Raw genomic sequence first — 27,872 nt, forward strand, 5'->3', positions numbered from 1 at the left:
ACTGTTTTGGATGTTCTAATTCAGTTCTAATTTTCTTAAAACGGCCTTGTTTTCTAGCTCCATTTCATCAATCTACATCTGTATGCCAGACATGGCTCTAATCTGCATCTGGTTATGCAACATTGTGCACATTACTGTGTGAAGTGGATGGAGTGGGTTTTAGCTTGTAAACATGCTCATTTCGTTCTAAGAGAAAATTCTCGCCTGAACACTCAACATTAGAACTGCTGGAAAAACCACCAGTGTCACAAATTGTTTTCTGCAAAAAAAATGCAATGTGCGTAAGTAACTATGTTCATGACGATACCTTTTTAGAACCTGGCCCAATTAGCCCGAGGGCTAGAAGTTCACAGCTAAATTTGTGTTAACAGGAGTATGTCTTTTAAAGCCATCAGAGATGGCAAAGGAAAAAAAAGGCTAAGTGAGGGTGAATTCATTCAAGGCTATTTAGGTCAAAAGAAAGCCACAGCAGTTATGTGGCGGCTACTCTCAAAAATCATTTTTTTAAAAAAAAACCCTGTAATTTGAGATGTTGCTTTTAAGTTCATAGCACAGAAACCAGAAAGTATGTGGAACACTGTCAGCAGTGCTTGATCTCATTTTGGATATGCAGGTGCACAGATGTTCTCAAACGCAAGCATGGCTAGAAAATTTGACTGAAGCATTACGCTACCTATTATCCACCATCAAGGGGCACACATGGAACTCTGGAGTACTTCCTGTTCAAGTGCAAACTTGACCACAGACTCCAGAAGACTATGAGGTGGCTTCTGGGTAGATAGCAGGACTTCCCTAGCCTGCTCTTACCACTGCAGCCCATGTGCCCCTAAACAACCACCCACAAGGGTCAGGGGATCTTGCTGTACAACAGCTAACATGGTTGCAAAAAGGAAACTATGGCAAAGCGCTATGTGTAGGATGAACAGCTTCACACAGAAACAGGGCATTTGAGGTCCTGTCCCCCAAGCTTTCAAATTTGTGAAATTCTGGATGCAAAAAAAAGAAAACGTGAGCAAATAATATCTGAAATCCTTTGACCCCACAGTTTAGGTCAGATCATGCTTCAATGTAGATACAGCTACATTAAATTGAAATGCCACGGAAAGTATTAAATATTATATACAATAAGATCAAGGCATTGTTGGAAATACAGAAACAAAAAGGAGATTTCTAGTATTATGTCAAAGGTCAAATGTGACCTCAGGGAAAAAGTTATTGTGCAGGAAATAAAACAAAAATCTTCATCAATGTGAAAGAACAGCGGGAATGTTCCTGCTTCTGGGAAGAGCAAAATAGCAGATAAAAATGAAATTATCTTGTAAAAGAGAAGTAGCTTTAAAATAGAACCACTTTATGTTAAGGACTCTGCATAATCAGTTATTAAAAAACAAAAGACAAACCAATTCATATTTAATGGTGTATATATCTTTTAATGTACCGAAATACAAAACAGTAATTTGGGTTCACTGGCAATGGCTTCTGTGGTTTTACCATTAGATGGTAAAAAGCTGGTTTTGCACTGCAACGTTAATATTTTGGGGAAATTCCCGAGCTTCATTTTCAGAAGCAAAGATATTATTTAAAAAGTTACTTAAGAGAAAGTACAACTCTGAACCTGAACGTAGCACATAAAAATAATTTAGCAGGAAGGCCCCTCTTTCAAAATAGACACCTGTGAAATTGCATGTAGAAGAATATTTCAACCAATGGTTTGAACAAAGAAAAGGTCAAATGTGAATACTAAAACTACAGCTGCCTGTGTATCTGCTTTCCAAAGGCTCCAAAACCCTGGCATATTTCCTTCAAAATGGAACAAAATGTTTAAAGTAGCAAACACAATGTCTATTCGGGCCCTGTAACAATCTATCAAGTTTGCAATTGTCATAATAGCAAAGAAGGCATCACAGCAGTGTATAAAAAACATGGTTGCATCTAGCACCAATTAAGATAGCAAAAAATCCTGGATGGAATTACTTATTCCCTGTGAATCAAGTAGGTCAGCGTGTCAAGTTTACATTTCCTTTTAGAAACATACACATGCCAGTCTCTAAACAAAAGATTGCTGTGGCTGCAATCATTAGAAATGAAAAAGGACCCAAGAATTTTGAAAATGTAGTGAAATGCTGAATGCCTAATTAGGCAGGTTATCACAGAAAAAGCGTGAGCAAGAATGATCAGAATTTATAGCACTGTGGAAAGCCAACACAATGCTGACAGCTAAAAGAAGCCCCCAAAATATTTCTGAAAAGCGCAGCTATATGTATTGGACTCCATAAACTAAATTCAAGTAAAAAAAAAGAAGTCCCAATCAGTTTTCTTTTCCTCCCTGGACCGAATAACGAGAGCTCCACTACAGTCCTTTCTGAGATAGCCCTTACAAAGGCCATGTCCTTCATTACCTACTCCAAGTGCTTCTTTGGTTGCTCAAAGATCTCTTCCGGTGCTTTTGTTTCTTGCTTGTGCTCTTGTGGCCATGACTGCGCCCTCTTTTATCTTCCTTCCTGTCTCTGCTTAAGGATCGCCTGTGCCGTGCATATTCCCGACTTAAGCTCCTCAGGCCAGGACTGCTCCCTTTCGCAGAGTATTTCTTATGGAGGCGCCTTTCTTTCCTACATTTTTCATCATCGCTACTTAAGTCTCTTCTGTGCCTGCTTTTTTCAGTCTTATCCTTGCTATGATGGTTGCCCATGTCTCTGCACAAGCGAGTCTTCCCCTTGCTCGGCTCCCTATTGCATTTGCCTTGCTCAGACGGCAAGTCTTTCTTGCAGGTGTTCTGCTCACGGTCTGGCGTGGTCTTGTGTTGCTGATTTGTAGGAATGCATGAAAGGACACCTGAACTACTTTCATCGGAAACGGTGTCCCTGCTACTGACATTAATCTTAGTGTCTTTGATGAGAATATCCTCATGCAGGCTTCCATTTAAGTACTTTGGCTGACTGCTCACACTTTCATTAGCCTTTGTGCTGCTAGGACAGAGCTGCATCGGTTTGGCTAAAGGGGACTGAATGGAAGTAGATGCAACACAATGGGGAACACCCACCAGCGCTTTCAAAGGCATAGGCTGCAGTGCATTAGCTTCACTCTTCTTCAGATGGGTTTCTTCTACCTTCTTATTCATGAGATTGCTCAACAGTTTCTCCCTCAACTCTCTTTCTTTTCTCTGCAGTCCAAGAGCTCTCTCTTTTTCTTCCTCTACCCGTCGGAGTTCAGCTTCTTGCAGCCTTCTCCTTTCTTCCAAGTGCTGAAGGCGGATTTTTTCCTCATTGTGCTCCTGTTCCATAAGCTTTATTGCCTAAGAATAGAGAGAGAAGAGATTTCCCTTAGTTCTGTATCAAATACACTCATTCCATGGCAGGGTCAACCTTGAACAACTTCAGAGAACTGTTAGAAGGGAAACTATTCCCCAAAAAGGGAACTATGCAGACCACAAGTAGGCAAGCTGCATCCCACAGAGACCTTCCCTACAGCCCAACTCAATATGCCCTATCAGCCCAACAAACATATATGCAGGGAACACAATTTACATAGGTAGAAAGGGCTCCCTCCACCATTCGCTTTACCGCCTATTGCAATAGTGCTTTCCTCAACCTGCCAAACAGCTGTCTGATAAGCTGGGGGAGCACGTTGCCCAAGCCAATGAACTGGAGAAGGGGGAGGCATGTGATAGGACCTCTGCCTATCATGTGCCTCCTCTCTCCTGCTGCTCAGCTGACTGGCACTGGGAGGAGCTGAAAATTCATGGACAATGGGTGTGTGTACCCATTGGGTTCGCTGAAAAAACGGTTTGTGAGCTTGCATGTGAGTGTGTGTGCGCTCTCCACCCACCAAATGCAACTCTCAGGGCCAAAAAGAATTGCCCATCTCAACACTCACCAACACACTAAAGGACAGAACCGTAGCAGATTTCCTGCTTCTCATTCTTAAATTGCTAATGCAATCCAGCAGCCTTTCTGAAATAGGTTAAAAGCAAATCAGTTCCTAGGAAACAAGTCTGAACAACCCAACAAAGAAGCTCATAAGGACCAAAAGATAAACTCTACTTTATACTGATCAACTTTTGCAACAAATAATTTTGCACTGTTGTCAACTTGGTGACATGAAGACTTTAAGATTTAAGAAAGGCTTGAGATTAAGGAAAGTCGGAACTTTATTTTAGTTTTTTTTTTATTCTCCTTGAATGGATTGCTAGATTTTCCTAGGATTTTAAGTCTCTGTAAATTACTATTCAGGTCCTAAATAAATTTGTAAGCAGAGTGATCTCATGAAGCTGACAAATTGTTATTTGTGCCACACCAGCAAAATCAGTGCCCTAAACCTTGCAAATGAGCACATGCTATACATGAAAAGGTCCTTGATACAAACACATAACAACCTTCACTCCTCAAATGCAACAACTGCATTCTTATAAACTCAGAAAGGCCTTTGATGCGGCAAGCTTCATGACTATCCCAATGCTGGTCAATGATCCCCTACTGGAGAAACTCAGGTAATGGCACAGGAAGACCCTTGATGCCCAACTCCCAGGTCCTATGCATGCTTCCTGGATACAGTGGTACCTCGGGTTACATACACTTCAGGTTACAGACTCTGCTAACCCAGAAATAGTACCTCGGGTTAAGTGCTTTGCTTCAGGATGAGAACAGAAATCATGCAGTGGCGGCGCAACGGCAGAAGGAGACCCCATTAGCTAAAGTGGTGCTTCAGGTTAAGAACAGTTTCAGGTTAAGAACAGACCTCCGGAACAAATTAAGTACATAACCAGAGGTACCACTGTACAGGTTTTTGTCCCGTTTGCACAGATTGCATCACACACTGGTTCAGCTTTATGATGTTGGAAAACACAGTAGCCTATTTGTCCTTCAAACAGGAAAGAAGAGTGAAGACAGGGTTGGGCCTAGCCAAAATACAATGCTAACAGCAAGGTGCTATGAGTATTATTTAAAATGGAGTAACTGAAGAGGCATCATTATAAAATAGAGAGAAGAAATCCGTGTGTGTGTGTGTAATTTATCAAATCCTCACTTATAAGGTGCTTGGGTTTTTTTATACTGCTTTCCCATGCACACATGTCCAAACCCTAAAAATAAAAAAACAGTTACCTTCGCTCTGCTCAGCAGTTCAGCAATTAATCGAATAGACTGAAGGTTTCTCTGAGCTAAGAGAAGCTTCCTCTCCTCAAGCTTTATTTTCTCTTGTAGTTTTTTTTGCTCTTCAGCTTGTATTTTTTCAAGCCGCTTTTTGTTTCTACGAATTTCACGATCCTTTTGTTTCTGCTCTCTTTTGCGCAATTTCTCTTCTCTCTTTCTCTCTCTCTCCAATTCCTCAAGTTCTTTCTGTTTCCTAAGGATAAAGATTGCAGTTAGTCGCAATAGGTTCAATTTTAAAGGATTTTAAAGAATTCTTCAAACAAACAAACAAAACTATTACTAACAGCTTCAAATTCATTTGGAGGTTAAACCTCACCAATTTCAAAGGACTGCTCCAAGTTAAGGATTGAAGTCTTACAAAACAGAAGTAAGAAACAAAGCCATATTGAGCACAAAGCAACATTTCTAAATATTTTCCCAAGCCACAACAAGAAGGTAAAACAGAACTGATACTATTTTAATCATTTGATGGATAAGAACGTGGTATCAAGATCATCATGAATCACCATGAATTTGTTAAATCTAATACACATTAACAGAATTGGCCATTAAAACACCTGTTTTCACCAGGAAGGTGGTAATGCAAGGTGTGAGAAGAACTGCTCACATTCTGATATGCTGTGGATAGATGCCATGCCTTCTATCTGGCATAAAGCTAGCTCTGTATCATTAAGTTTGGGTGTAATTTATGCAGCTAAAGCCATCAGTCTGCAAGAGCTGTGCTATTAACATCTGTAGTGATGAAATGCTTTGAGAGATTGGTTCTTCAACATCTTAGGACATGTTTTCCACCGGATTTTGATGAACACCAGTTCGCTTATTGGAGAAATAGGTCAACAGATGATGCCATAGCCACAGCTTTTCCCCTTGTAGCGAGTCATCTGGAGAGACTGTAGAATTATGTCAGAATGCTGTTTATTGATTATAGCTCGGCTTTTAATACCATCCTTCTGGATATTCTTATTAAAAAACTGAGGGACCTGGAACTTTCTTCTACCATCTGTGATTGGATTAAAGACTTTTTGAGGGATCGCACACAAATAGAGGATTGGGCCTGTTACATCTACCTCTCTGAAGCTCAGCACTGGCACCCCACAGGGATGCGTGCTGAGTCCCTACCTGTACTCGTTGTATATATGACTGTATCTCATCCGATCCATCTACTGTAATTATTAAGTTTGCAGATGATACCATCATAATGGGTCTAATTAGAGGTGGAGATGAATCAGCGTATAGGGAGGTTCAAAAAGTCTCAACACGGTGCCTAGAGAACAACTTGCACCTAAATATCAGTAAGACAAAGGAAATGGTGTTGGACTTTTGGAGGAAGAGAGGGGAACTAGCCCCATTGTATATTGGGGGGGGGTGCTGTGTGGAGATAGTCTCTTCCTTTAAATTCCTGGGAGTCTACCTTAGTGAAGACCTTACTTGGAAAATCAATACAACCCAGGTGGTTAGGAAGGCCCAACAGAGAATCTATTTCCTCAGGGTCTTGCGAAAGGAAAATGTCAAACAAAAACTGATGATCTCCTTCTACCAGTCCACAATAGAAAGTGTCCTTTCATACTGTATTACAGTGTGGTACGTTGGTTTGACAGCCATAGCGTTGGTTTGACAGCCACGGACAGGAAGTCCCTACATAGGGTGGCGAATACAGCACATGACATCCTGGGCTGTCCCCTGAGTTTGCTAGATGACATCGCAGGAAACTGCTGCCTCAGGAGAGCGAGGAAAATTCTTAGGGATGACTCACACCCTGGCCAGCACCTCTTTAATCTCCTACCTTCAGGCAGGAGACACAGAAGTATAGTCAGCCGTACCAACAGGTTAAAGAACAGTTTTTATCCGTGGGCTGTTGGGCTGCTGCATGGAAAAAAATAGTGGTGCAACTGACTTCCGACAAGCACACAGAGTGCGAAACAGATTGAGTGTATGGGGGGGGGGGGAATGCTCATTTAATTTCACTGCACACAGGTGGTGTAGTGACAATAAAGATTTATTATCATTTATTATTATTATTGCAATAGAACACTGCCAAGAGTATCAAAGAGCTACTGAAAGCCATTTGATGCTATCCATATTCAAAACAGAACCACTGAAATCAGTGGGCTTTATTTCAATGGGCGTCCTCTGAGTATGTCTAAATGGTATCACCCCATGGTCTAGAATCATGGAATTAAACATGTTTGGTGGCATATTAATTACCTCCACCCACAACCCAACAAAATATACCAGCCTTATTCGTAACATGCTCAGTAACACTCAAGAGAAATGTATAGAGTAACCATTCACAAGAGTGCAGTGTCAGTGAAACTGCTCTGAAGTAATTTCATCAAAGACTGCAGCTTGGTGTTCTATCAGAAGCTTTAAACAGATTGTACTAGACCAGGTTTAGCCAACATGGTCATTCCAGATTTTGTGGAGCTATAAACCCTTGTCATCCCAAACTACTAGCCATGCTGGCTGGAGCCGAAGGGAGTTGTAGCCCAACATCATATTGAGATCACCACGTTGGCTTCTCCACAGTAGACCTACAGGAGCTTAACTAAAGACACATATTAACAGGATCAAGTGTGTTAAGCTTAATTAGCTGAAAGTGGAAAAGGCCTTGCTCAGAAACTGTTATTTTCTTAGATTGATTTTACTGTCAGAAGCAACAGTGAACAGTCTATTGTTGTGCTGTCTAGATGAATAGTAGCATTTTCCAAAAGGTTGTATCAAACACCCCAATTTATGGCTTCTTAATGTAAACATTTACATAAAGCAAAATACAAATGGTTTACAATATTCAAAACATCTGAGTAGTAAACAGCCCAAAATATAAGAACAGAAATAACTATGTTGCATTTTACAAGTACAAAAACATTCACAGAGTTTGTTATTTCTTAGGAAGGAAGTGTACCTTTCCTCCTCTTTTTGTCTTTCCTCTGCTTCTTTTTCTTTACGTTTTTGTTCTTCTCTCTGTTTTTCAAGCTCTTGGAGCTTCTGCCTTTCAAGCTGACGTTTCTTAATTGAAGCATCACTCAGGTGTTTTGTTGAATCAAATGAAACCTTTTACAGGCACAGAACAAAAAGTATTCACATTAAAGTACACTGACAGATTTTTAAGTGTTCCATTTGATTTCATTGTGCATTTTAGAATGGAACACTTGTGGTTAGTGGTTACAGAAGGTTGAAAACTAAGCCACATCAGGTCTGTCCACATTAGTAGTCACTAACTTAATGTATATTATCACAGTTAAGGATATTCATTCTTAACCTTTAATAGTCCTGAACGACAGTGGTTCTCATATTTTGCCGCAGTGTGCCTCCTTAAGTAATTATCATGTGCAATTTAGAATCATGCAGAGTTTCAATCCCATAGGGAACCTCTATGAATGCAGCAAGCTCCCTGATATAGATATTTCCATCCCTACGTTGAGACGGGGAACAAGGGTAGGCACAGGTGAGCACTAGAAGGTGAACACTAGAATATAATGGAGAAGCAGCTAGGCAACATGTTCCCACTCTCTCTAGTGTGTGAAACAGCATGCTTTGATAGGGCCTAGGAACATACTTCAATAAAGTAAGCACAGAATGAAGCACAGGAAGCAACACAAAAGGCAATTCAGGATGCCACAAAGTACTCAGGTTTAGAAAAAGACTGGATATTCTTTTAATGTATTTTTTGATATCATCTGACTTAAAAGAGACTATGGGTGAGATCAAATGTAGGGTAAGCGGGCATCCACACAGGAAACAGGGCTTCCCTTCCTATCCTCCCACTACTGGAGCAGATTTGTTTATTTTATTTTTTTGAGGGGGGCAGGGATGCTGCTGAAGGAGAAATAAGAAAACCAGAAGCACTTTTGTGCAAGTGGATTTCTGCTGCACAAAGAGAAGCTGCACTGGCAGCTGCTCTATATATTTAGTCTTTCAGACGTCTGCAACATCATTACAATTCATAAACTGTATGCCTATATCTTGTTAAGAACTAGTGACAGCACATTCCCCAATTCATACTTAACAGTTACTATAATTTGTGACATTTTCTTTGCAAGTTGCTTCTTCTGTCATATTCAAAGTTACACTCCCCACACCATTTAGTTGGGCAACGCTTTGGGTACCATTTGTGGAAAGGTGGCATACAAATGTTTAAAATAAATGCCTCTAAAGGTTTACTTATGGGGTGCATGCACCTAAAACTGGTAACTTAAGCACCAGCTCATCAAAATATAAAGGAAAAGAACATGCAATGTTTCTTTGAAGAATTTTCTACTAGGAACAGCTCAACAGTATCTCACCTTTAAGTTACAAGCCACTGCTTTGCCATCTTCACCTTTGTACATCAGCTTCATCCCTCGTAAAGCGTTCATAGCCTTGATGAAACCTGCATATTCCTCATACTGAACATAAGCTTCAAAATTCAAATGGCCTCCAAAACTGAACGTATGAAAGTTTCTGCCAGTCATTTCTTCCCTATATGGGTCCAACATGGGTATGTCCACATTCCGTATTTCCCCAAATTTACTAAACACTTTAATAAGAACTTCTTCACTTGGTTTTTCTGAGCCAGAGTCTTTCAGCGCAAACCATTTACAAGGCAAGCCCTCCAGATGAATAGTGTCTGGCCTTTCCCCTGGCAGAGTTTCATTCATATCTTTTGCATCACGAAAAAAGGAGTCCCAGTCATGTCGAGTAGGAAAGTCAATTTTGTATTCTGCAGCGCGGACTTTTAAAATGTCTGAAAAGCCACTAAGTTTTATAGTTTTGCCATCCAGGCATGCAAGGAAGGATTTAACCAGACTCTTATTTTCTACCTCTCCTTCAAAGCGGATGAAATCCATGGTGCTTTTAGATATCCGCAAGGTTGAGAACTGATGTGTTTGCACCATTCCTTTCAGCCTTTCCATCACTTCCCAGTTTGAAATAGACTTCCCAGGCTGCTTTAACTGAGGAAGTGCCACACTGATGGTCATTTTTGTAATGGGCTTAAGGTATAGCCCATAAGGAGCACAAAGCTCCACTGCTTCTGATGTGTCATGAACTATTGTAGCAGCTGCCATAGCTACAAAAAAGACAATAAGCATACAACGGATAGTAGGCTTATCTGTGATTTAGACACTGACAGAAAGTGGTTCCTTTCTTAGAATAAATGATCATTTTAACAGTTTCCTGAAAGCAGCATTCAAAGGCTTAAGAACAAGTCCTCTGTTAAAATTTATCAAAACAATATACAGAGAGTCCACAACAAAATATTATGCTCTTTCCTAATCACACTGCACTTCTGTGCTCCAGCTGCAAGCAGAGAAACTGCAAAGCTGTGTGATGGGTACTAAGAAGGAGTGTTTAAGAAGGAGAAACTGAAGATGCAGAGAAACAGCTGTAGTCTTTTGCTTCAAATTCATTGCAGGTTGTTTGATGCATCACAACTGAGATGAATTCGAGTGGATACAGAAACCAGAAATCTGTAAATTGAAACAAATGAATTAAGAGTCTTACTTTCCATCCTATTAAACCAAACACAGGATTATTTTTAGTTAATGAAGCACTGAAGAGCAGCAAACACTTCAAAGCCAAAGTTACTATAAAATGATTTCTGGGAAAGTATTAAGTATAGCATGTAAACTATATATTTGCTATGTAGAGCAAAATTTACAAACTATTGTTACACAGTGAGAATACATCCAACTGACAAGTGCTGCAATCCTAACCCTGTCTATTCAGAGGTAAATCCTACTGAATTAAATGGGGCTTACTCTCAGGTAAATGGGGTTAGGACTACAGCCTAAGTTGATAATATTTTCATTAGCATTACCTGTATGAAACATAACAAGTTTCAGCAACCCTAACTTAGAAATTAACTACAACAGTTAAGATAAAAAGAGAATTTACTAAATTGTCATCCAAGTTAATACTGTTTTACTGTTTGTAAAAGGTGAATAAATATATTCTACTTTCAATTGCTGTAACAATTAATTTAACACCATAAAATTAAATTATGCAACTACGTAATATGATTGCATGCTGGTCAATGGGGAAAGCAGGAGAATGTAAGGAGAGTCATGCTGGCTCAGGCCAAAAAGCCTATCTAACCCAGCATTTTGTTTCTGACAGAAGCCAGCCAGATTGTCTCCTGGGAGCATGAAGGTGACAGCTACCTCCAGTTTGCTCCCAGTATTCAGTGCACACTCCCTAAAACACAAGGAAGAAGAAATGGGGCAATGAATCGGATAGGCCCCACTTTTCAGGCTGGTGCTCAAGAAGGGTTCCAGGTCCGAAACAAAAAGGCTGACCGCACTATATGCAACACAGGCAGTGTGTGGTGTACTAAGGCCAGTGAGACACCTGGGTTCACATCCACCCCCACCTGGCCATGGACTAGAAAACGGTCCTAGCCTGCCTCAGTGCTGCTGTGAGAATGAAACCAGAGGAAGGCTTATTGATGCAAACCCCCAAAATGTATTTTCTATGGTTAAGTTTTTACCTCTATCTTCAGTACATTTTATTTTATTGCTACAGCTAGTGGCTGATGCAAATAAAGATTCTTCCCATTCTGACTCCAGAGGAAGGGCAGGGAAGCCTAGTGGCCTGAGCCCCTGGAAAGGAGGGTGCAGGTGAAAGGAGCCTGGTGAAAGAAAGAAAGAAAGAAAGAAAGAAAGAAAGAAAGAAAGCCGACGTCGTGCTGGTGCTGCAGGCTTAGAAAAAGGAGCTGTTGGGGGTAAAGGGGGGGGGGGGCGATGAGCACAGAATAGAGAACTTGAGCAGAGGACATTCGCTTTTTTTCGTGGGCTAAGTGCCACAACGGGCCCGAAGGCAGGCTGGCGTCTCCCGCACAGACACGCACCCAGGAAACGTGTCGGTCCTGACACACGCACAACAGCACACACGCACTGTGGGCGACTGGCTACAGGCGGAGCGGTGGGCGAGAGGAGGCACCTACCGCGCGCCCGGTCCTTGGCACATCTGGCCTCCGCCAAACTGAGGAGGAAGAAAAAGCCCCGCGCCGCCGACGCCCGTCTTCTTCCTCCTCCTCCTCTCCAGGGTAACCCGCGGTCGCCTCTCTCTCTCCCTCTCTCTCGTCCGGCCTCCCGCGCACGCGCGCACCTCACCGGCCTTCCCACAGTGCCCAGCGCCACCAAAACAAAAGCACTTCCGCTTCCTCCGAGATAAACGAGGGCGGGCACGTAGGACGCCCGCTATGGAGAGAAGGGAATGCCCTTATAAGGGCTTGGTGCACACAGAGCACGGAATGTAGAGGGACACGCGTGATGCGCACTTCAGGTTTCAAGACGGCGAGGGAAGAGTTTTCTGAGTTGCTCGCGGGTCGGCGGTACGCGCGGCTCCTCCTGCATGCATGCATATATGCGGCAGAGGAGGAGGAATAATTTGGGGTAGCTAGAGCTTCAGTTGCAGTGTGATGCGTGTTTTGTCTTGGGATTAATAATAATTAAAAAAAATCAGTCTCAGGTCTCATCTTACAGAGTCATAGAATTGGAAGAGGGTCCGAGGGTCATCTAGTCCAACCCCCTGCAATGCAAGAATCTCAGCATCCAATTTGAAAGCAGCCCGGAGCCTGCTTGGCTTTGCAAATGTGCTAGCAGTTTTATTGCCTCTCCACTTCAACTTTGTATGTCCCTCAGCCAGCCTGACGCTCAATACAGCGGGCTATGATCTTGCTTTTCTTTAATTCTCAATCATACCGTTGTCTAAATTTGAAGCATCGTGGCAATGGATCGCGTTTGCTTTAGAATTTGCACCGGTGAGACTATTATTATTTTTAAGCCATTCATACAAAGCAAGACCGCAATTAAAAGGAGTACGCGTGCCTCTTTTTGCTGCTAGTAGTCTGCGACTTTTTGATTCTGAGTGAGCGGGATCGCGCTGGTGTCTAAGCACAGCTGCGATATATAAATAAATGTAAGTTAAAAAAACAACAACACGACTCCCTAGATTCAAATCTCGTATTCTAATCTGTGGGAATTTGTCACTTCCAAGGAAAGCTGCAAGAATGACTTTTCCAAAGTTAGACCAGGTATTCCTCCTGTTGAGACAAAGATACGTTACAAAGATTCTTCAAATATTGTATATAAATTTATGGAACGAAGATCATAGAGTTTAAAAAGAATTGGGCTTCCCAACCGTAGAAAAATCTCTGTCTTCCTGGCGTTACATCGTTAAAGGTGGGCTGCCATCTAGTGGTTCAGTGCGAACTTTCAACGTATCATGTCAAGCGAAGGAAAAGACGTTGAGACTACTTTGTTCTTGTTTTAAAATTTCCTTTTGACCATATAGTGGGTTTTTAAAAGAAAACTAGACAATTTTTTATGTGAGAGAGCTGAGTTGTGATAAATTCAGCAGCCAACTCCACATAAAATCTGACCCATGTTGACCGTGACATACAGCAGTGTCACCGTACATCACACTGAATAAGGGTGTACTTACTTAATTTTATTTCTAATTGTTATGTACTGAGTTGAATAGGATCCAAACTGCAGCAGTCTGATTGGTCCTAGAACAATAGGATCCAAATTGCAGCAGTCTGATTGATCCTAGAACAATAGGATTCAGAATGCAGCAGTCTGATTGGTCCTAGAACAATGCATCAGTATGATTGGTTGGCAGGAACCACCCAATCATGCTCCAGATATAACTGAATCCACAACCTGATTGGCTTACAGTAGAATTCCAGAATTAGCCAATCATGTGCAGCCCATTGTGTAAATAATGTACTAATTATATCTCACTTTCTTCCAAGGAGATCAAGGTGGCATACATGATTATCTTCTACAACAGCTCTGTGAGGTAGGCTAGGCCAGAGCTTTCCAAACTTTTCATGTTGGTGACACAGTAGTTCAGTTTTACTAGCAAACCGGAGGTTATACTAACTTCTTTTCAGACTCTGGAGGAATGCAGGGAGCATTTGCACGACACACCTACACACTGCAGCCAACACACAAACGTGCCGCAACACACAGTTTGGAGAGCTCTGGGCTAGGCTGACAGATGGTGGCCGGCTTAACGTCACCCAATGAGCTTCATGGCTGAGTGGGGATTTGAAGCCCGGTCTTATTCTATGTCTGTGTTTTCATGTGCTTTAATAGCTGCTGTGTTTGAACCATTAAGACCAGCATGATGCTTTTCATTATATGACAGCTCATAAGTAAACTTGCAAGCTGTTTCCACTGACCAGTATTAGTTTTGCTGAAATGGCGAAACTAACTGGAAAGCTCAGAAATCAAGATGGCAAGAAATTTAAAAAAGAATGGGAAATGTTTATTATGTGTTTACAAAAGTATTGTAAACAGGTTAATACATTGGCAGGATTTTAAGAAATAATACAGGAAAGTTGAGGTAGAAAAATAATTTCAAGTAGAAATGATATGCAGTTGAAAAGGAAATTTAAGGAACCCGGGGGTGGGGTGGGGGAGGGAAGTACAGAGATTCCCTTTGGATTTGATATTGTTTTTGTGTATATTTTTCTTTGGTTGTGGTTGTGGTTTGTTTTTTATTTTTGTTATTTCTGTTGAAAATTTAATTAAAATATTATTTAAAAAACAAACAAACCAGTATTAGTTTGGATGATGTATATTGAATATAATAAATGCCTCATTAAGGGAAGTTGTGCTCCATTTGGCTTAGAAAGTGAAAGCACTACTGAAGTCCCTTCCTTAGATCCTTATGATCAAGGTGACTAGAGGCCAGAGTCTAGCCTTCCTTTCCTAGACCAAATGGTTTAGCAGACTGTGGCCTGCCCATGGTGTCTATTTCTTTCTCATATGCAGGTCATCAAGCAAGTATGTAGATAACAAAAAGCTTAAATCAGTTCAGACTCATTTCCCAAGAAGAATAGACTATTCTAGTTCCCCATATTGACATCTTACAATTATTCCTTTGCAAATAAAATTCTTGCCAGACTACATCTGTCTCTGATTGTGTGTGCTTTTAAAAAATTGCTCTGTCCACAAGCTCTGACTTCACCCCCCACCCTATTTAAAAATACTGTTCAGATAGTTGAGAATGGCTTGCCACTTGCTTCACTCTTTAACATAGTTTTTCAGTTACCTGGGAGTAAGTTCCATTTGACATAATAGGACTTACATTTTAGTAAACCCCATTGAACAAGCATACGGCTGATTATATTGCATGTTGTTAAATACACCATCACCATTCAGTAAAACTAATTTATTACATTAGAATTCCACTAGAGGAAACTGTTTCCATGAGATTAAGCTTTGAGGAAATCTTAACTTCTTGAAGCTGCTTCATAGTCTTAGACTCCATTTACAGTTGGCAAAGGAAACATTCAAAAAAGAAAAATAGGTCTATCAATGGTTATTACCTGTGACAGCTAAATGTCATACAGTCAATAGTAGCATATCTCTCAGTACCGGCTATAGATAGAAAGCAAAATTCTTGAATTGAACCTCCTTTCTTTGTTTCGTGTGTGCTACATTTTAGATTGCAATCTACTCAGGGCAGCAACCTGTTTTGCTGTGCAGCGCTATACTTGTCTACTCAGAAGTAGGGTCATGAAAAGGTCTGCAGTATAGGAGAGGAGGGTAGCTTCAGAATTGGGTGGAAGGTGGAAAAGGTGCAAAGAAATTGCAATGTGTGGGACGAGGAAGATGCTGGATTGTACAAAAGGAGGAGGTAAAAACAGAAGCAAAATGGGGCTGGAAAACAAAAAAAGAGAAGCAGTGTCAGAATAAGGGGTTGGGAAGGTGAAAAGTGAGCTGAGTAATTGCATGGGGTGGGAAGAGGAAGCTTTAGGAAGTTAATGTGGGGGAAAGGTAGGGTGGCTGGCGAGCAGAGCAAGCAGGGGTGCAGCCCCTAGTTATAAATGCAATTCAAATCCATTGCTAAAATTGCCACTTTTCGGGGTTTATCCAGCTCCCACTGGTTCTTTAGAAGTTAAATCTAGTTTGTCAAGTACAGTATGTTGAAAGATGTTAAAACATCACTATTCCCCTCACAAAAGCACAATATAGATCTCTGTCAGCAACTATTAGGGAACGTTCACTAAAAATTGTGGCAAGATTTTTGAGTGACGCCATGAAATTACATCACCATTAAGAGCCATTTTCGTACCTCATGATGTCTGGAAAGTTTTATCCTAAAGTATCTCCTACTATCGAAACAAAATAAAAAAAAAATCCTTCAAGTAGCACCTTAGAGACCAACTATGTTTGTTATTGGTATGAACTTTCATGTGGTATGTCACTGGTATTGTAGCACCCTGCTTGTGGTTAACGCTTAGCTGGAATGAAATATTCAACGCAGCAACAGAGAAATTAATTTATTTGTCAGACAAATAAATGAGAGGCACAGTGGTATATGGTTACCAAGCTCTGGCCTGCCCTCCTGCCATTATGGCCAGCACTTATATTCCCTTAATCCAGCCCCCTTTGCTCCTCCTGTGGCTGCCTCTGTTCAATCAGCCTGGTTGAATTTCCTATTGGCTGATTGCTATAACCAATTTCTAAAAGATACACCCATATCCTTCTGTCCTTATATGGAACACAAAGAGCTATATATTGTTACATCTATAAATGACAAATAAGTAGTAATATATCTTACATGTGTCTCAACAAGGAATCTTAATTACCAGCTCACCTCTTGCCTTCCTTGCCCTCCAAAACAGATGGTTAATAATTTTAAAATTTTATCTTGAACAGATGTCAGAGACCTTGGGTTCATATTCTCATGCATCATCAATGAAATATCTCCTTTTGGAGGTCTTTAAACAAAGGCCCGACAGCCATCTGTCATGAGCGCTCGATTGGCGTCTCCTGTCCGACAGGGGGGCTAGGCTGATGGCTGACTTAATTTCAAAATACAACTATATGAAATAAGAATCTAGCATTTCTTAATAATTACATTTAAGCCAGCATATTTCATACGTTATCATAGATAGCTTTTTAGAAGGATAAACTTCCTCAAAGTAAAAAGGAAGAAACAGTTTACAGCCTCAAAATAAAATAGGAAAAAAGCCTCTTCCCCTGTTTACACTCTCCCCCTTCTCCTAGCCAGTTGCTTTGTTTCCATGTGCTCTTGGCCTTTTGTCCTGTGGCTCAAGTTTAATGGTTTTATTTTACTATTTACCCATTCCTAATTATGTTTGGTCTCTGCCCTTTTTATCTTCTGTAACATGTAGGGTCAGTGTCCTTACTCAGTCTGTAATTCCAGCTTTTACGACTTTGAGAATTGTTTTCTGCTATAGATCAAGGGGCCCCTTTGTCTAGGAGGAAAACATTGCCAGTGTTTTCTTAAGCAGCTGGTCTGCCTGGCATGAAACTTTTGAAAATCTTTAAGCTCTCTCTTTAATATACAAGTCCTGATCAAACATTAATAAAATGCAGGCTTATGCCTGATGCCTCAGTATGAGCTTTTGTGTGCATGCACACTTCTTCAGATACGTATCTGAAGAAGTGTGCATGCACACAAAAGCTCATACCAGTGACATACCACATGAAAGTTCATACCAATAACAAACTTAGTTGGTCTCTAAGGTGCTGCTTGAAGGATTTTTTAAATTTTGTTTCAACTATGGTAGACCAACACGGCTATCTACCTGTATCTCCTACTGTGTTTTGTTAACTGTGTTGTGTTCTGATCCACGTATATAATGTACTTTTTCTATGCCAATAAAGGAGATAATTGATTGATTGATTGATTGATTGATTGATTGGGGAAAATGTACATTAATGGTATTTAACACTGAAGTATCTATCTTATATATAAAGCCCAATAGCTCTCTGTTATGCTGGCAAGGGTGCTAAATTATAGGTACATACAAACATCTGTGGTGGAAACGTCGACAAATTTTTGAAGGAAGCTTCTACAGAGATCAGATTACAGCTCAGACAATTCCAATAACCCCAGTTTTAGACTTACTGTATATACTTAGACTGTATATACTTCAGATATGGACCAAATAAAAAGTAAGGCATTAATAACACATTTAGTAATAGCAGTTAGAACAGTAATAGCCAGCACTTAGAAAACCTTGCAATTAATGAATATTGATCACTGGTGTAAAATAGTCTGGCAAAAAGCCATAATGGAAAATGTATTGCAAAAAAATAAAAATGAAGGTGGCAAGGGGAGAGAGAAAAACCATACTGTTTTTTACACTGTGTGGTATGGTTTTATTAAATATACAAATGAAACAATACATGGATGAGAAATACCTACAGCATATTGCAATATGGCATACATAAGCAGGCACTGCTCATTAGCTCACTTCTACAGTTCTCGGGACGCGGGTGGCGCTGTGGGCTAAAGCCTCAGCGCCTAGGGCTTGCCGATCGAAAGGTCGGCGGTTCGAATCCCCGCGGCGGGGTGCGCTCCCGCTGCTCGGTCCCAGCGCCTGCCCACCTAGCAGTTCGAAAGCACCCCCGGGGGCAAGTAGATAAATAGGTACCGCTTACCAGCGGGAAGGTAAACGGCGTTCCGTGTGCGGCTCTGGCTCGCCAGAGCAGCGTTGTCACGCTGGCCACGTGACCCGGAAGTGTCTTCGGACAGCGCTGGCCCCCGGCCAATAGATGTGAGATGGGCGCACAAACCCCAGAGTCTGTCAAGACTGGCCCGTTCGGGCAGGGGTACCTTTACCTTTACCTTTACAGTTCTATTTTCTGAGTTGATTTATTGAAGAATTCATTGAACTGGTTTACTGTAATAACTTTTATTATTATGTACTGCAAAACGATATGTTTAGTATTTACCCTCCCCCATGACCAATTTTTTGTCAGTCGTGTCATGTTTCATGATTTATGTGTGTACAATTTTGTAAAAGAAGAATATATATACACACAGATATTTTTTAAAAAACAACAACGGTGTATAAAATTTATGAAATAAAGAATACATGACTGTGCTGTATTACCACTCCTCTTTCCTACCACTTCACAGCCATACTCTGCTCACACCTAATGCATGCGAAGTCTGGGTCACTGCAGTCACCACTTTTCCATGTGTGATGTTGCATTCCTGCAACATCCTGGGTGCTTTTCTGACACCTTTACTGATGCAATGGCCTTTCCCTTAATCCTATATGTTTCATTTTTGCCTTGCACACTAGTGGACTGTGCCTCTCATTTTAGTTGTTGGGAAGTGAAGGGGTGGGGAAAGAGACCTCAACCAGTTGGGAATGCCCCGGCCACTGAGTGCGTTATTATTCAGAGTACCGTCAGACCACAATGGAAATATAGACAACAATTTGTAACATTGCTCAAGTTCTGCTTTTGGGGTAATGTTTGAAGAAATGCAGTATCCTTACATCTTTCTTCAGAGTTCATTTCTGAGCATTTTGGCACACTGTGTTGAATGAAGGTATTAATTGCAGATCTGAATAATTTGCAACTTCCAAACCAAACACAGCCTAGCAGACTTAATATTATGGCCTGCTCGATGGCTGGCAACTCCTCTCTTTTTTTCACTTCTCAACAGGCAACACCAGGAGGCTGTTTAGGCCCTTGGTAGCTTGTAGTCCAGTGGTGTACAGCGTTGATTTAGTTGGCTTGTGAGCAGCCCAGTTCCCAAAGGTAGAAGGCAAACATCCGTCTAATGTTACCCTCATTAAACCCCTTTCCTTGTGTTTTTAAATTGCTTTAACCAGGGCTCTTTTTCAGCTGAAACTCAAACTCAGTTCCAGTACCTCTCAGGTAGGTGCCATTGCTATTAAAAGAGAACAAGGGAGATGTTCATAGTGAGTTCTGGCACCTCTTTTGCTAGAAAAAATAGCACTGTAACCTGCCCTGGGATGTTACAGTGAGGGTAAGAAATCTAATGCAATAAATATCCCGACATTGCAAAGAAGCTGGTGGCTCAAACACCAGTACATCACAGAATCACAGATTTGTAGAGTTGGAAGGGAGAGTGGGGGTCATCTAGTCCAACCCCCTGCAGTGCAGAAATCTTTCACCCAGCATGGGACTTGGATCCATGACTCTGAGATTAAGAGTCTCATGTTCCACCAACTAACAAAATGCGGTCTGTACTAGCAAGGAAAAACTTGACACACCATCTATAGATATTAAGAGGAACACCTGGAGTCTATGCAGTCTTGCGAAGACTATGATGTCTTTCTGATATATAGTTTATTTACACACGCATACAATCTGAACTTGCGATAGAGGGGCTCACAGCATTAACACCCCACAAGTTTCTCCCATTGCCAAAGCAGCTTTACATTCACAAAGAAATTCGCCATGGCTCTCTGACCGTCTGCTGCATTTTTACAGATGGCCACTTATTCTCTCAGTGCTCACATTCCAGCCAACTGCAATCCTAAGGAACTACTCTCCTTTCAACCCTGGTCTTTGTCCTGCTAACTAACTCAGAGCTGGAGGAGGGGCTCCTCCCATTTTCCCATCAGGCACAGAGACCCTCTCCATAGCTTTCGTAATGGACCATTGCTTTTCCTTTGACTTTGGACAATGGCTGATCTCCCAGGTGATTTCCTGAACACAGGAAGCTGGTTTGACCTGTATTTTAACACTTTGCTAAATCCAATATCCGGCATCCAAGAATTAGAAGGGGGTTCCAGGCGCCCCACAAACTCATAGCAATACTAAGGGACAAAGCAAAAAATGACATGGGTAATTGGGCGTAGTTATTTCCGCTTTTTTTTTTGTTTGCTTTTTTGTATGTGTTCTTTTTAAAAACAAACTTGAACCATGAGGATAGAAGATCCTGTTCTCCATGCAATATGTGTTATTTTTGTGTGCAAAAGCATGAACATGAAAAGGAAGTAGGTGTTGCAATATACTCTCTCGAGTCAGCGTCCAGACACTTGAGACAAAATTTGAACCTCAAACCTTCACAGCGGCAGATGTGAATGAATAAACAGGTAAACGAATTGTTTTTTTCTTTTTAAAAAAAGGTAACAGAAGAAGCAATCATTTTTACTAACAGGCTTAATTTATTATACAGTATTAGTTTTGACTGCTATTTCTTTTTTAAAAAACTATTTACGTGTGGTGTATTTACGATTAAGTGTATTGCAAAGTCTAGCTCTGTTACTCAGGAAGCTGCTCTGGATGGAATTCAGTTGCAAAGTTATTTAACTAGAAGGAGAGCATGTACAATGAACACTGAAGGAATATAAAAGATGAGTACTTATATGTTCCGAATGTATTTAGTGTATGTGCTTCTGGGTAAGGGGTTTCTGTGTGTAGTAGTAGTAGTAGTAACAGGCTAATATATATCTATTTATATGTATGCTGGCATCTGGATGCTTGTGAATTTTTACCAGACGCAAATTTACCATCCACATGGGTCAATTTCATTTCCAGAGTAAATAGCTCTTCCATACAGTTAAAGCATTTTGCATTAACTGTGATAATTTCACTCATTAACGTGACAAATTCTCTTTGAGAAAATACGCCTTTTTGAGAACAGAATTTCTCAACACTATACAGTGGTACCTCGGGTTATAAACACTTCAGGTTGCAAACACTTCGGGTTACAAACTCCGCTAACCCGGAAGTAGTACCTTGGGTTGAGAACTTTGCTCCAGAATGAGAATGGAAATTGTGTGCCAGCAGCGCAGCAGCAGCGGGAGGCCCCATTAGCGAAAGCGCCTCAGGTTAAGAATGGTTTCAGGTTAAGAACGGACCTCCGGAATGAATTAAGTTCGTAACCCGAGGTACCACTGTACTGCAGGTTTAAGGACCTTAGATAATTTCTGTCAGTCTAATGAAACATAATAATTTCCCTAAACCCCACCACCTAGCAAGATCTCTGAATATGCATTGGATAATAGTTATTGTGCCTCTCCCACAATTTTAAAAGCATCCCAAAAGTTTGCTAGTTTCTTTATTTTTTAAAGAGCTTATTTGAAATTCAGGGGCGTGTTTGGGGAAGAACAGTTAATAATACAAATGAGGTCAATGGACATTCATTACCTCTAGTTTACATGTCCCAAATAAAGATAGGGAAAACTTCTGATTGGCAGGAAAGGATCCCCCATGAGCCTCTGCAGTAATCCTGAGGTGCACAAGTTTACTAATTGTTATGTGGGCATCTGAGCCCTCCAATGCAACTCACCTTTAAATATAGCATGGGGTTTGGTGGTGGTTCTCTCCACACACCCAGTTCATCAGGAACTTGGAACTGGAATGGATGGGCTTCCTCTGTCTACCTGACCAAAGAAGATGTCTTGCCAGGCGTATCAGTGGATTGGTTTTATTTCACACTGTTTAATTTATACCAGGAGTCTGTAAGAATAATCTTCCCAATCAGAATGACATGCAATCCTGGGGAGGGAAGAATAGGAACACAGGCAGCCATCTCTTGCAGTATATCTGTTGGCTCACTAACTGGCTTTACTAAACTTAGTCTGTAAGAAGGCAAAAGCCTCTCACCACCATGTTTGCTCTGAGCCTCCTTTTGTGGCACACTGTGATTGGGAAGGCACTGGTTGGTTGGTGGTTTTACAGGGGAAAGATATCTGGAAGATTGTGACTAGTGGTGTGGCTGTCACTTCTGTAGGTCTGCCCCATATCCATAGTCAGGGCTTACCCTACCACTAGGCAAGGTGATGCGAGTACCTCAGGCAGCAGATGCTGGAGAGAGGGCAACGTAGTATCTATTCCTTCTGACCCATAACCATTCTCCTTTATTGGAGGATAAATCTGTGTGTGTACCATGCGGCTTGTCCTGTACTACCTAAGCTAGCCTGCTACCCTCAGGCGCAAAGGTGGATGCTGTCCTGTCACCAGTGCTGAAATGAGATTCAGTGGCCAGCTCGCTCATCTTCTATATATGGAATGGTGTAAAGGGGGTGCTATTTTGTTTTGGCCTGAGCCTATCAATGCTTGATGTAGGGACACCATGTGGAAGGTGTGAATGACATGAGGGAGGTACACACTCCCTCCCATACATTCATGAGCATTGGCATGCATGTATCTTATTTTTATTTGTTTTATTAAAATATCGACATCTCACTTTACAGCGTCCTCACCATGGTGTCACCCTGGCACTGAACATGTAGGTGGAATTACTTCTCAAGGGTGCATGTTGGCACACAATGCTGGCATGTACAATCCTACTCCCACCATGTATTTATGAATACAATATGTGAGATGGGCATGTGCTACTCATGGCAGTGCCATCAGCTCCCAGAGAGCTACTGGAATTGAAGCAAAGCTCTGGTATTGTTCCATTCTTCATGGATTACTAATTTCTTTCCAGGTGTAATTCAGAAGAAAATGGTCTTGAGCTTTTCAAGCCCCAAATGGTCTAGGACTGGGATATCTCATGGACTATCTTGAGCTATCCTCCTGCAGAAACCCACGCAAGTAACTCAGATCAACTGTTCCACTGCCATTTGATGCACACCAGGTGAGCACAAGAGGCAGGTTTACAGCCCTGGAATCTGGGCTATGGAATGTCTTCTCCAAGAAAGCCCACTTGGTTCCATCACTGCAGGCCCTTGAATTTTAAAGGTGCTACTTATATATGGTTACAGCTTATATTTGGGCCAACACGGTATTATTATGGAATAGGATGTCCCTATTTTCATAGGAGAAATGTTGGAAGATATGAGATCTGCCCTCTGAAATGGACTGCTTCACCCTTCTTAAAGGTTGTGGTGGCTCTACGAATGGCCTTAGCTGTTAGTCATTTGAACACAGGTCATGGGGATATATTTTTTGTGCACGCTCAACACTTGTAGCATTTGTAGACTCACACAAGAAGCAACTCTCAGCATAAAGCATATAAGGAAACACTTCGCTACAGGAAGTGCGTGAGTGGGCCAAGAATTTCTTCAACCTCCTCTCGGGGAGCTTTTAGAGTCTCTGAAAGCAGGGCTCCCTCTTCTTTTCTTGGTTACAAAACAGCAGTGAGGAAAGACGGTCATGAAAGGAAACGTATTTCTCAAGAAGTGAGTTCCTGCAAGTGAAACGTACAACAGGAAAGCAAAAGCAAAGAAAATTGGGTTTATTTCCTGACTTCATCATGTCTGCAGCTACTCACCCAAACTACTCTCATCAGTAAACACATGGTGAAAATACAGCAAGCTGCAAAAAATGTTTGCCCCCATTTCCCCCTCTCTCTTCTGTACTCCTTGACCTCTGTATTACCTAAAATGGCCAGCATATGTTCCTGTGTATTAATCCAAAATAATACGATTCTCTTGTTTTTAGAAGCATACCTGGATCTCCAGTGTAGAATGACAGTGAGGCTGAACTTTAGGAAACAAAAAAGAAATGGTCTTCCCTACACAGCTTTCTAGCTCAGTGAACCTATGAAATATGCACATCAGGACAGAGGAAATAGTATGCGTCTACTTCTTAGGATGATTTGAGACCAGGGTTTAATTAATATTATAAATGAGTCACTGAGAGATTTCACGTGGCCTGTTAGCAACAGGTTTCTTAAAAATGTAACAGATTTTCTCTGGAAAGCGACAATCCGAATTAAAGGCACAGGGTGGGGGAATACAAGTTGTGAATGCATAAGAATGCAGTGTCATGTGAACAATGGAGAAAAACAACAACTTGCAAGCATGAGGTGTGCCGATCCCATTATGAACACCCATCTAGAAGCACCCTGCTCTTAAAATGGTTTCTGGTGATAATTAGCAATAAAATTTCTGAGCGTCTATGTGCACTTTAAAAAATAAATAAATGCTGGAACTATTTATGGAAAGGAAAATCCTACACAATATAGGAAAGGGCACCTCTTGTGTATAGAAGAGTTGTGGGTTTTTTTTTGGCAAATGTAGCTCTTCATGGCATAGCACTGGGTGAATGAGAAAAGTTGCACCCACTATCAAAAGAACATGATTCTGGTCCTCTGTCAGCTCAGCTTAGATGCAGCCTCATGTTGCTGAACCTTATTAACTTCTGTAGGTGAGGATACACGTAACTGATTCATGTATGATAATAATCAAGTGTTCCTTTGGTGACAGTCCCTATATCTTCACAGACACTAAGCAAGCCTTCAACTTCGTGTCGCATTTTCCATAGCCTCTGGCTCATATATATCATTATGTAGTCTGAAGCATCATCCATGTTTCAGGTTTACCTTCTCCTGAGCGAGTCACGATAATCCTACTGAGAGATTGTTGTGTTAATTAGGATTAGAGAACTGGCCAGTTGGCTATCATGGTTGAATAACACAAACTATTCCACCTGGTCCCAACAGCACGGCATAATGGCAGAAAGTACCCATGTAAATCTAGAGAAAGGTAGGTAGTGTGGACTTGTGTATGATCCCTGTAATATAATGCTTTGCCCCATCTAACTTCAGGCATTTGCTGCTGAATTTGTCGGTTCCGCAGCAACAGATGTTGCCTCTCCTCTCTTGTGGAGCTGCGTATTTTGTGCCACCTCCTGTCCATCGTCTGCAACTGCACCAGGCATCCAGTTTCTCCCTATGTCATTTGCATGTTGGGGTAAACCAGATGTGATGCCATGAAGTGTGAAAATACCCAGTGTTTATTAGTAAAATGGTCCACTGCACTAATCCACTATCCCTAATGGTTATGAGCTTTTGTGGTATTTACTTTTTACCTGCTTTTAGGTATCCATTTTTTAAAAAACAAAACACCACATTTGTGTAATAGACAGAGGTTAAAGTACATATATTACCATACTGCTTGCTTACAGTGAAGGATGTTACATATACGTTTCCTTTTTAAATCTAGAACTAAGACTCCACCAGCTTTCAGTTCTTTTCAGAAGAAGGATGCCTCAAGATATGCCACTCATCCCAACATCGAAAGTCTTGTTCCCTCCTGTAAGGCCTGTGTCAGATGACACATGTGAGATGCTTCGAAGCTATGCCCTCCAGGTCACTTTGTCTACCATCTTCTCAGTTATTGCCTGCATCAGCATCCCACTCAACCTCATCTGCTTGTGGTTCCTGTGTCGGTATTCGAGGCCTTGGACTCCCACCATTGTGTTGTGCATCAATCTGGCCCTTGCTGATTTTGTCTACAGCATGATCCTCCCCTTTCAAATAGTTTACCATATACGGGGAAACAACTGGCCCTTTGAGGATGCTCTGTGCCGTATTGTCACCGTTCTGTCCTATGGTAATGTGCACTGTTCCCTTTTGACCATGATGTGCATCAGCATTGAGCGCTACCTGGGAATCGTCCACCCTTTGCGCTACAAAGCCATGAGATCCATGCGAACCTCTGTCCTGACATGCGCCCTCATTTGGGTGTTTGTCTTACTGCCCCTCGTCCCACTCATGATGACCAACCTAACAATTCGTGTACAAAACCTGGATATAATCACCTGCTTTGATGTTTTGCCTAAAGAGATGTTTGATGACAAGCCAGCACGCTTCATCGCTTACTTTGGCTCTCTGGTATTTTTCTTCTTTTTCCTACCACTGCTCATCATGGGGTTTTGCTACTTCTCAATCATCATAACACTTCTCCACTCCCATTCCACCCAACTCAGAGAAACTAAGAAGCAGACTGTCTGTTTGATAATAGTGTTGCTACTGGTGATCACGGTTTGTTACTTGCCTCACATTATCATGTCAATTATCCATTACGTCTTCACTATTCAGAAAAAATCATTTTATTTTGAATATAAAATTTCATTTGCAGTAGCCACCATCAATTGCTGCCTTGACCCATTGGTTTATTACTTTGGCTCCAAAGAGTTTCGGCGAAAGATACAGAAGAAGCTCTGCAGATGCGTAACTGTTGGGGTCAGTGAAAATACTCCAATCTTTTCAGAGCATGATATCCAAATAACACCAATGCAAAAAGTATTGAATAGATAGTTTGTATTGCTCTGGAATGTAATAAACTTTGCCAGTGCACTGTATTGACCTCAAGAAAAATCAGGAGCTAATTCATTGCAGAACCTCAACTGCCAAGTTACACAGAACTATTTTGCCAAACGTTTCTGGAAGATCAAATGGACTACAATTATCACACATGATTCTATTTCTTTTGAGTAAAGGCAACTGATGTCAAAGTCCAGTTAGACTGGTGCAGTTGAAAGATACCTGTCTTATTAAGAGACACCTGCAAATGTAGCATGAGGAGGAAAGCATGTATTTAACCACTTTTGACTGTGCAGAATTTATGGAACAAATATTAGTAGAAATATTTGGTTGAATGGAAACAGACATTTGTTAAGACTGCCTTCCTTGAATGTCACAAATTACCTGTGCCACTAAGTCACAAAAGAATGCAACTACCTGGAGTACAGATTCTCAGTCATTAGAATGATCTTGTAATTTGTTCTTTGTTATTGATGTTGGTCTGACAAAGCTTTGTATGGACAAATCTTTGTATAAGCACCTGAGATGGTGCTTGCCATCTCAGGTTACAATATTGCAAGTGCCATTCTTAAATACTACATTCATATAGTTTTAATAAAAGAATGTTTATTGTGTCTGCATTCCAATCTTAAGTTAATGTTCTTCTTTGCTGTCTTTGGAATATTCAAATCTGGGATAACCATGCGAGATCAGGGTCAATTTACACAACCGGCAGAATCAAGTGACAAAACTGTTCCTGAACCATATTATTGCTATGGAATGAGATAGGGTGGAATCTCAATATTGTAGAGAAAGGCAACTATTTCTTGGAGGAGTTCTGTGCTGAACTCACTTAAATGTTATTTGTTTGCTAAAAGGTTTGAGCCCAACACACAGGCTTCAATTTGTGAACAGTTACTAATTGTGCTTGGATAACTTCAGGCTTTTTCTCACCTGTCTCCAATTTTGTTACCCATTGCTTGGTAGTCCTGTCATGTAGATGGT

General features: G+C 41.2%; 1 protein-coding gene and 1 pseudogene across 3 annotated transcripts; one reads left to right on the top strand and one right to left on the bottom strand.

Annotated features, from left to right (window-relative positions):
* Positions 1-1,409: 1,409 nt before the first annotated feature.
* AKAP17A (A-kinase anchoring protein 17A) lies at positions 1,410-12,252 on the bottom strand. The gene is made up of 5 exons (XM_082220089.1): positions 12,070-12,252; positions 9,431-10,594; positions 8,050-8,198; positions 5,100-5,340; positions 1,410-3,292 (listed from the first exon to the last, which is right to left on the bottom strand). The coding sequence occupies exons 2-5, from the start codon at positions 10,214-10,216 to the stop codon at positions 2,396-2,398; spliced, it is 2,073 nt and encodes a 690-aa protein (XP_082076215.1). The 5' UTR covers positions 10,217-10,594; positions 12,070-12,252; the 3' UTR covers positions 1,410-2,395.
* Positions 12,253-20,793: 8,541 nt separating this feature from the next.
* Positions 20,794-27,508, top strand: LOC309531511 (P2Y purinoceptor 8 pseudogene; annotated as a pseudogene). 2 transcript variants are annotated; one of them, XR_014224702.1, is made up of 3 exons: positions 20,794-20,979; positions 23,325-23,474; positions 25,786-27,508. The product of XR_014224702.1 is annotated as a P2Y purinoceptor 8 pseudogene (transcript). The 2 variants fall into 2 exon arrangements; XR_014224704.1 differs by lacking the exon at positions 23,325-23,474.
* The last annotated feature ends 364 nt before the right edge of the window (positions 27,509-27,872 follow it).

Source organism: Podarcis vaucheri, assembly GCF_965113315.1.
Source record: "Podarcis vaucheri genome assembly, chromosome: 4".
In the NCBI taxonomy this organism is placed as follows: Eukaryota; Metazoa; Chordata; class Lepidosauria; order Squamata; family Lacertidae; genus Podarcis; species Podarcis vaucheri.

Bases quoted from the DNA above. Each gene is read 5' to 3' on its own strand.
- AKAP17A (XM_082220089.1), bottom strand. From the start codon at position 10,216: ATGCTTATTGTCTTTTTTGTAGCTATGGCAGCTGCTACAATAGTTCAT. The intron at 8,199-9,430 runs GTGAGATACTGT...TGCCTGTAAAAG, and splicing joins CAGTGGCTTGTAACTTAAAG to GTTTCATTTGATTCAACAAA. The intron at 5,341-8,049 runs GTACACTTCCTT...CTTTATCCTTAG, and splicing joins AGACAAAAAGAGGAGGAAAG to GAAACAGAAAGAACTTGAGG.